Source organism: Heliangelus exortis, chromosome 19 (genome assembly GCF_036169615.1).
Source record: "Heliangelus exortis chromosome 19, bHelExo1.hap1, whole genome shotgun sequence".
In the NCBI taxonomy this organism is placed as follows: Eukaryota; Metazoa; Chordata; class Aves; order Apodiformes; family Trochilidae; genus Heliangelus; species Heliangelus exortis.
The window spans coordinates 10,187,386-10,196,209 of NC_092440.1; the positions used below are offsets into that span (position 1 = coordinate 10,187,386).

Here is an 8,824-nt window from a genome sequence, read left to right on the forward strand (position 1 = left end):
AACCATGGAGATGCCGGGGATTGAACCCGGGGCCTCATACATGCAAAGCATGCGCTCTACCACTGAGCTACATCCCCTATTTATGTCACCGTTGGAGTGCAGCAGTAAGATCCCTGCTGCACCCGTCCCGCTTCCCGCAGTGCTGCCATGGCTCGATAGGGCCTGCGGGAGCATCCCGGAAAGAGCGGGTGGCTCCGCAGGGGGCTGCCTGGTGGGGCGGGAGGCAGGGGGACGGCTCGGCTAGAATGAGGGACACAGGCCGGACTTGTCTGTCCTCGTTAGTATAGTGGTGAGTATCCCCGCCTGTCACGCGGGAGACCGGGGTTCGATTCCCCGACGGGGAGATCTTTTTTTTTTTTTGTCGTTTTTCGCGTACCTGCGCGGGGCCTTCCTGTGACGCGGGGGCTGAAGGGCAGCACCCTCCCCCCGGCCGAGGGGCCGCCTGGGGAACGGGGGGAGAAGTAAAGCAGACAGAGCTGCCTTTTTATACCAGGGGAGGGGGATGGGGCCGTTGCTGCTGCTGGTATGTGGGGGTTGCCTGGGGTCCCATCGCTGCCCCGCGGAAAGCGGTGCGAAGAAAGGGGAGGCTCTGAGTGCCCCAGGAGGCAGCCGCTGACCCCATGCAGGGAGGGCAGAGCTGCGGGGGACAGCGGCATTTAGGGGTGCACTGGGTGGAATCCTATCTGCGGCGAGGAGGAAGCCCTTTGTCGCCGAAATAGCTCAGTTGGGAGAGCGTTAGACTGAAGATCTAAAGGTCCCTGGTTCGATCCCGGGTTTCGGCAGAGGTCCTTTTTCTTACACCCCGAAGAAATCGGCCCGGTCCTTTGGCCGCCGAGCGCGGCCCGCGGCTGCGGTCCCTGCATAGGATGCGGGACGGTGTTTGCGGTTGTTACCGGAAGCGCTGTTGCTAGTGGAGATTCTGGGGCAGCAGCCGCTTCCCTTGGGTGTGTGGGAGCCCCTTCCCCGCGGCCGGTCTCGGGGATGGCCCGGCCCAAAAGTTGCAGTTTGCAACCTGTCCTCGTTAGTATAGTGGTTAGTATCCCCGCCTGTCACGCGGGAGACCGGGGTTCGATTCCCCGACGGGGAGGTTGAAGTTACTTTTTCTCAAAGTTATTATTTTTTTCCTGCACGAACTTATTCTGATTTCCGAATTAGTAAAAAAAGGCACAGTTCTATGCGCGCGAATCCAAATTGTTGCTTTTCCGAGCTGTCTGAGGTTGAGGCGCAGCGCTCTTGTGCACCGCTCACAGCGAGCCCCATGGCTGCCCCTGCACCTTCGGCCCGAGGGGGTCCCCTCACATCAGGGGGGAGAGAAGGACGGGGCGGGCAGGGAGGTTGGCGGCAGGCGGGACACACCAATAGGGGCAGGGGGATGTAGCTCAGCGGTAGAGCGCATGCTTTGCATGTATGAGGTCCCGGGTTCAATCCCCGGCATCTCCAAGAGGAGCCTCTAAAAGTATTTTTCTTCTCGTTTTTTTCCCCGTGTAGATTTTATCTAAGCTTGAACGAAAAATTGCACCATAAGCATGGTGCCCAGTAAGGCCCCTGGTTTCCCGGTGGCATAAAATGGCTTTTTTTTGTTCACTTGGTTCTCCTCTGGACTATGCAGACTCTCGAGATTCCGCTGTCTCCAGGTATTCCCTGGCCTAAGGCCCTGCAGATGTGGAGCAACCTGAAGGGAATAAGGAAGCAACAAACCCTGCTATGCTGGCCTGACACCTCTCCACCCCAGAGCCTGGCAGAGCTGGAGTTCTGCAAACCTCCAGCTCGCTTACAGCTGGCACGGGATCTCTGCACCACATTCCCAGAGCAGTAGCCCAAGGGAAAAAGCACAGAAATTGGGCAGGATGCCTGCACTCCCTGTCTGGAACAGTGCAGGAGCTTTGAGCTGGCTCTGTAGTGCCCACTCACCTGAGATGGAGGCTGGCAGGCAGTGGGACCCCTTGGCAGTGGGACTGGGTTTACTGGGAGCTGTCTGGAAGTGGTCTCTGGAAACTCTTTTCCAGTTTTATCTCCTTGGGCTGGCCAGCCTCACATGGTTCTGGCTCATCCAGAAAACTGCATAGAACCAGGAGGGCTGAAAGGCATGGAACAGAGAGACCAAAGCCCATGTAGAACTTGAAACAGCTTTTATCTACATGGCTACCACCTGTTTGATCTGCACTGTTCAGTTATCGATGGCAAATCCAGCTCTCTCTGGTAGATGAAATGATGAAATGACATTTCCTGACAGAGTGGTTAAAATGCTCCTTGTGCTATTTATTTACTGGAGTTACTTGTTATTTTGAGCCACACTTCTGGCTACAGCACTGGGTAAGTATGAAGTTCCCCATTATAAATGGCTCCCTGGGCAGGATCTTTCTGGGCAGCTGTACTTTTGGAATATCCTGCACAAATAAGAAAGAGCCAGTTCCTGCCCCAGAGAGTTTGTAATAATAGGCTCAAAGTGACAGACTGTTTGGCACAGGAAATCAGCATTTGTCAATGTATTTGTCAGGTTGTGGTCTTTAGCACCAGCAGGCTACTGTTCCCCGAGCACAATCATAGCAAGGGGTACTCATACAGTGTCAGAAAAAACAGAAAGTGGCTTTCTGATTTTTTTCTGTTCACAGAAAGCCCCTTCCTGCACAGGAAAGCATAGTTCTGCAAACCAGCCACACATATTTAGAGACACTGTTGCAATAGGTCGTCATATCTGCCTTGCAATGTGAATATAACACAAACCTGAACCTTTTGGGTGTGCTCCTCCACCATCTGATTCAGACACCAGGTACAAACTCACTCAGGATACTCAGTGGTGGGCTGCCTAGCCTAATTATATGAAGACCAGCACTGTATCAATATGAATTTCCAATCTGAGTTGGAAAACTCCATCTTGTCACAAAACTATGTGCCTTTTCAACTATTTTCAGACTGGTCATGAGTGCTCACTCTGTAAGTAAAAGAATAAGCTTAGAATTCTCATTCACTTTCAGATGAGGGAAGACTTGAATTTGAAAGGCTATTCCCAATCATATATATTCCAAACATTTCTGTGTTTATACACCTCCAAACGCACACAGTGACCACGATTCTAAAAACAGAAGAAAGCAAAAGACTTTTGTGGATTTTTTTTTTTCCTGCAATGCTGAGTTTTAATACAAACTCAAGGAACCAGGGCTGAGAATGCTCCCCCAGAGCATTCCACTTCTGTACAAGCTCCATGTGTCAGGAAAACACAGGCTGGTTTCCCTCAAACCAATCACAAAGCTGTTGCTGGGACTCTGCTCCCTTCTCACTGGTGTGCAGCCCTGGGTGTTATCTGTGTCCGTTTGGCAGGCAGTGGGTTTATGCAGGATTTTGCAGGAGTGAACCAAATGGCATCTCATGAATCATGCAAACAAAGGCTCATTTTGTTCACAGCTATGCCCTTGAATTGCTGTATAGTTTTGACTAGGACAGCACAGGAGCCACCAAGAGATCTACCAGAAAATGCTCTGTGAGAACAGAGTAAGAAACAGGCATTATTATTTCTTACTGATCTTACCCCAGGGGCCTCAGTCCTGACTTACAAACTCCTTTGTACCTCAGATACATACTCCACTTCATTCATGCAAACTTATATATATATATATATACACTCACTGATTACATCTTGTGCAGCCATCTGCAGGACTTGGATCTCTGTCCATCAGGCCTTTTCTGTCCCTCACTCCACCTCTGCAGGCAGCCTGATCTCCATTCCTTAGGAGTCTTGCCAGCCTCAGCCTCTGCCCTTCAGCCTGCTCCAGCCTTAGGCCTCATGGGGCATCCCTGCAGCTTTACAGCAGCTTGACACCCAGTTATTTTCCCCATCTGCTCCACAGATCACAGTAGCAGAGAGGGCCTGACACAAGCCTGCCTGTAGCCTTCACCTGTCCCTGAGGGTTTGTGCCCTCTCACACTGTCCTGGAGGAGGAAGAACATACTCCCCCACCACTTTTCTCCCTCTAGCACACTGGAGACTTTTTAAAGAGAAATATGTGTCTTCCTTCAGACTAAAACAACCGCCCTTCTCCTCACAGGCACCTGGGAGCCTGTCTCTGGCCGGGCCCGCGGGCCGAGCTGCCCTCGAGGCGATAAATCGAAGAAATGCTTTTGAAGCAGAGACTCAACGGTAGGGACTTAAATCCCCACAAGAAGTTTTAGGCACAGGGGCGTCTCCCAAAGTCCAGAGAGCTGGGCTCGCTGAGGCACCGCAGCCCCGCCCAGACTCAGGCCAGACTCCACTCTGAGGGTTCCACTCCGTGTTTTCGCCCACGCCCTCCCTGCTGCTGTCCGACCGAAATTCCTAGCGCCGCACTAGACAGACTCCTCCGCGCCTCCGGATCTCATTTCCTTCCACCCGAACAGTAGAGCCAGGGCACGCGCGCGCGCTGCTGGGAAAGTAGTTCCCGGCGGAGTGATTCGAGTCGCGGGGGCGGGGACGGAGGAGATTATATAAGGGGCAGGAGGGGAATGGGTGTCGTAGTTGAAGGCGTGTGAGAGCCGCTGGTTCCTTCGCCATCGGCTTAGCCTGAGAGCCCCGCGGTGAGTGCGCCATGCCGCGGCTTTGCCGGACCCCCGCGGGGAAAGCGGAGGCCTCGGCCGCTTGTCATGGCAACGACAGGGGCTCAGTACGCTGAATGATCGGACGGGAGATGCGTGTGTTTTTGGGGGGCGGGGGAAGGGGTGGAAAGGGGAGGCGGCTGAGGAGATAGCGGGCTGTGGGCGGAGCGTGGGCCAGGACGCCCTGCTGCTCGTTAGCGGCAGCACCGGAGGCGGAGATGGGCGGGAGAGCGGGGTGAGAGGAACCACCGGCAAAATGGCGGCCGCGCAGGCGCAGGGAGCCTTCAAGATGGTGGCGGGTGCGCGCGCCTTGGGCGGGAACGGCGAAGGGCGGTGGACCCGCCCCTCGGCGGCGTGGGCGGAGTCTCCGCTGTGACGTCACCGCGTTCTCCCGGCGGTGCGCAGCGCTGCCCCGGGGAGCGGCGGCGGCGGCTCCCGATGGGAGGGCCGGGGGTTGGTAACTAAAGTGGCTTTTCCTTCTTCCAGACGAAAATGCAGATCTTCGTGAAGACCCTGACAGGCAAGACCATCACCCTGGAAGTTGAGCCCAGTGACACCATCGAAAATGTCAAGGCTAAGATCCAGGACAAGGAGGGCATTCCCCCCGATCAGCAGAGGCTGATCTTCGCTGGCAAGCAGCTGGAAGATGGACGCACCCTGTCCGACTATAACATCCAGAAGGAATCCACTCTGCACTTGGTGCTGCGTCTGAGAGGTGGCATGCAGATCTTCGTGAAGACCCTGACAGGCAAGACCATCACCCTGGAGGTTGAGCCCAGTGACACCATTGAAAATGTCAAAGCCAAGATCCAGGATAAGGAGGGCATTCCTCCCGATCAGCAGAGGCTGATCTTTGCTGGCAAGCAGCTGGAAGATGGGCGCACCCTGTCTGACTACAACATCCAGAAGGAGTCTACTCTGCATCTTGTACTTCGTTTGAGAGGTGGCATGCAGATCTTTGTCAAGACCTTGACAGGCAAGACCATCACCCTGGAGGTTGAGCCCAGTGATACCATCGAAAATGTCAAGGCCAAGATCCAGGACAAGGAAGGCATTCCCCCTGACCAGCAGAGGTTGATCTTTGCTGGCAAGCAGCTGGAAGATGGGCGCACCCTGTCTGACTACAACATCCAGAAGGAATCCACCCTCCATCTTGTGCTGCGCCTGAGGGGTGGTAACTGAACTGGCCAGTTGTTGTTTGCTTTGAAGTGAAAGTTCCTCTGCACTTGTTCATTCCAATAAAGCTGTTGAATCCACTGAAGTTTGTGTCTCAAGTTACGTGAACAACTGGTTATGCCATTAACCAGGTCTAGTTATCTAATAAACTATAATTAGCCAGCTTCCACATACAGAGGGGTTGCAAAACTGCCTTATGCAAGGCTCACACATACACAAGTGTAACTAATCCCTGTGCCATGGTTTTCCTGTGGTTGTATAAGTGCTCTTGTAACTAGGTGAAGCCCTGGCTTCTGTTCAGTGCCAGCCTGCAGGTGTTGCACAGCTGTTGGGGTTGTGTAAGCAGGCATTTGTAATGTGAAACTCTGATTGTTTTTCAGCTGGGAGGCATTGATACTGCTGCTGGGCTCTCTGATTGCTGAGTCCTGGTGTTCTGCATTCACAGCAGCAGAAGGATAATCCTGCACCAGCAGTGGGAAAGCGTCCCTGCTGATCCTGCTGCCCTTGGATCTGCTGGGGCTAGAGGAGTGTTGTGGCCCGTGTGAGTTGTCACCAAGCTGTGGGGTAAACTTCATTTTCTGGAAAGTATTAAGCAAACTTCCTAATTCCAGGTACTCTTAAGTTTCCTTATTTCTTGGAATGGGCTTTCACTCCAGCCTTGCGATGTTACTGAGGTACAGGTGTCAGGGAGCTGTTGCCATAGGCTGAAGAGGTCTGCAGTGAAATAGGAGGTAACAGCCTTGCTCTGAGGATCAGGAAACAAGAAGGATGGGAGGCTGGAAGAGTACAAAACCCAGTGTCTCAGACAAGTGATGTGACTTGGCAGAGCAGAGTTGTCAGCTGTGGGACCTGAAGTGATACAGTACTGTCCAGATGGGAAGGGTGGGATAACAGGATCTGCCTCCAATAGTGCCAAATTGTTAATTAAGAGTGGTGGGAGATGCCATTAGTGCCCTGTGATCTGAACAAGTTTGGATGCTGAGGATCTGTGGTGAGAAATCTTCTGAATGCCGCTGAGCCAGGTAAGAGTTGGTGTCTGCCATCACCAAACCCTGGAGTGTCCCCGAGGGGACAACCTGACCCTACCTGTCCTTGTGTCACCACCTGGTTGATGCTGTTGGTGGGGTGGGACCTTCAATGTGGTGCTGGTGCAGTGACCTCAGTTGAGGATGGAGAACCCTCCTCAGTTGATGTTCTCACTACTGCATCTGAGTCCTCAACAAACACAACAAAAGGTTGGGGCTGTGTGGTTCTGGCCTTGGGTCGCCTGAGTTGCTGCTGAGGAGTTGTGCAGCAGTTTTGGGTGTGCTGTGTTGGAGCTCTCTGCCTGTGGGTGGCTGACCTAGTTCAGGGTGGGTGTTTCTGGAATGAAGGGAGCTCCTCTTGCGTAAAAAGGAAAGTGCAGCCCGGTTATGTTTTCATTGCTACTTCGGCTGCCTGTGGAACTTTCCCTTGGAAATGTGATGATCAAAAAATAAAAATAACTGGGAGCACTTCTGAGGAGAAGAGCTTCAGGAGGACATGGGGACACTGTCAAAAGCCTACATGAGTGCAGTGCTGCTTTAAAAAATAAAATTCTTTTATTTTAAATACCTCAGACACCTGCAATGCTGTGAAAATGCACGTGGGCCTGGAGTGCCAAGTGGCTGTGCTGCATCCAGGCAAAGCAGAGAGCTTGTTGGAGAGGAAATCTGTGCTGTGGTTTGGGAGCCAAGTTTAAGCCTCTTCCCTTTGCAGGGCTTTTTGCTGGGTTTGATGAACTTGATGGGGTTGTTAATGGTGCAGTGCAAACACTTCAGGGGACAGCACCTGAGCAGAGACCACAGCCTGGGTAGGGTAAGCCAGAGAACTGCCACGTTTGATGGGAACAGTAAAGCATTTAATTAACATGAGAGATGCCTTTTGTACTAACCAGGAAAGTACATCCTGCTCTGCTTCAGATACCGCAGTGTTCACTTGTCCTGCAGTGCCTCAGGGTACCTCCTGGATGTTACTTGGATTTGTTGACTTTGGAAAGAAAATGCCTTTCACAGCATATTTTTTTCCAGCAAGATGTTCTGAAGTAAAGAAACACTCAGCACCTACTTTGTGCAGGGGCTGGAAACATTGCTGTGGGTAAACGGGGCATGGCCAGAAGCTCCCTCTGCCTTGGGAACCTGGCTGGTATTGAACAGAGTTGTGCTAATTGCTGCAACTATTAGAAAAAGATCTAGAATAGAAAAACCCAATTAAATGTAAAGACATAAGTAGAGGTGTCTCACCAAGGCAAAGGCTTTGCTAGCAGTCAGGTCCTCTGCTGTACTGGCCTCATCCTGGGGGGAGCCATGGCCTTGTGTCTCCTGTGGTGCCCAAATATCATGTCAAAGTTAATTGCTTAATAGCTTATGCTATTAAGTCTCTCTGAAGCCTTCTCTTCTCCAGGCTGAACAACCCCAACTCTCACAGCCTGTCTCTCATCACCTCCATGGCCTCCTCTGGACTTCCTCCAACAGCTCCTGTGTCCTTTTGGTGTTGGGGGCTCCAGAACTGGATGCAGCATTGCAAAGGGTGGGGGTCTTAGCAGAGAGGAGGGGAAGAATCTCTTCCCTCCACCTGCTGGTCACGCTGGTTTTGATGCAGCCCATATATTTTTATCTATTTATTACCTTTGTATCTTTATAAAGTTTAATATTCATATATTTTAATCTATATATTAGTCTACTTTTATATATTTTATCTATTTATATCACAGACTCACAGAAAGTTAGGGATTGGAAGGGACCTTAAGAGACCATTGAGTCCAAGCCCCCTGCCAGAGCTGGGTCACCCCCAGCAGGTCACTTAGGAAGAATGCATTGGGGTTGCAATGTCTCCAGGGAAGGAGAATCCACAACCTCCCTGGGCAGCCTGTGCCAGTGCTGTCATCCTCACGGTGAGTTTTTTTTTCTTATGTTTATTTCCTTATTATTTTATTATTTTATGTCTTTATTATTTTGTTTACGTTTATTTTCTTATTATTTACATGGAACCTCCTATGCTCCAGTTTGAACCTGCTGCCCCTTGTCCTGTCATTGGACATGACTGAGATGGCTCCATCCTCCTG

At 51.8% G+C, this 8,824-nt stretch overlaps 1 protein-coding gene, 1 long non-coding RNA gene and 5 other non-coding genes across 7 annotated transcripts in view; 5 read left to right on the forward strand and 2 right to left on the reverse strand.

The window, feature by feature from the left end:
- The window catches only part of LOC139805061 (uncharacterized), a 340,345-nt gene that overhangs the window by 18,710 nt on the left and 312,811 nt on the right, over positions 1-8,824 (reverse strand). The gene's annotated exons all lie outside the window — the stretch shown is intronic.
- TRNAA-UGC (transfer RNA alanine (anticodon UGC)) lies at positions 6-77 on the reverse strand. The gene has a single exon. It is a non-coding gene; the product is annotated as a tRNA-Ala (tRNA).
- Positions 273-344, forward strand: TRNAD-GUC (transfer RNA aspartic acid (anticodon GUC)). The gene has a single exon. It is a non-coding gene; the product is annotated as a tRNA-Asp (tRNA).
- TRNAF-GAA (transfer RNA phenylalanine (anticodon GAA)) lies at positions 710-782 on the forward strand. Its single transcript has one exon. It is a non-coding gene; the product is annotated as a tRNA-Phe (tRNA).
- Positions 1,016-1,087, forward strand: TRNAD-GUC (transfer RNA aspartic acid (anticodon GUC)). The gene has a single exon. It is a non-coding gene; the product is annotated as a tRNA-Asp (tRNA).
- TRNAA-UGC (transfer RNA alanine (anticodon UGC)) lies at positions 1,369-1,440 on the forward strand. The gene has a single exon. It is a non-coding gene; the product is annotated as a tRNA-Ala (tRNA).
- On the forward strand, positions 4,437-5,827 carry UBB (ubiquitin B). The gene is made up of 2 exons (XM_071762680.1): positions 4,437-4,548; positions 5,053-5,827. The coding sequence occupies exon 2, from the start codon at positions 5,059-5,061 to the stop codon at positions 5,746-5,748; it is 690 nt and encodes a 229-aa protein (XP_071618781.1). The 5' UTR covers positions 4,437-4,548; positions 5,053-5,058; the 3' UTR covers positions 5,749-5,827.

Excerpts from the sequence above, each read along its gene's own strand:
- UBB (XM_071762680.1), top strand. The coding sequence starts at position 5,059 with ATGCAGATCTTCGTGAAGACCCTGACAGGCAAGACCATCACCCTGGAA.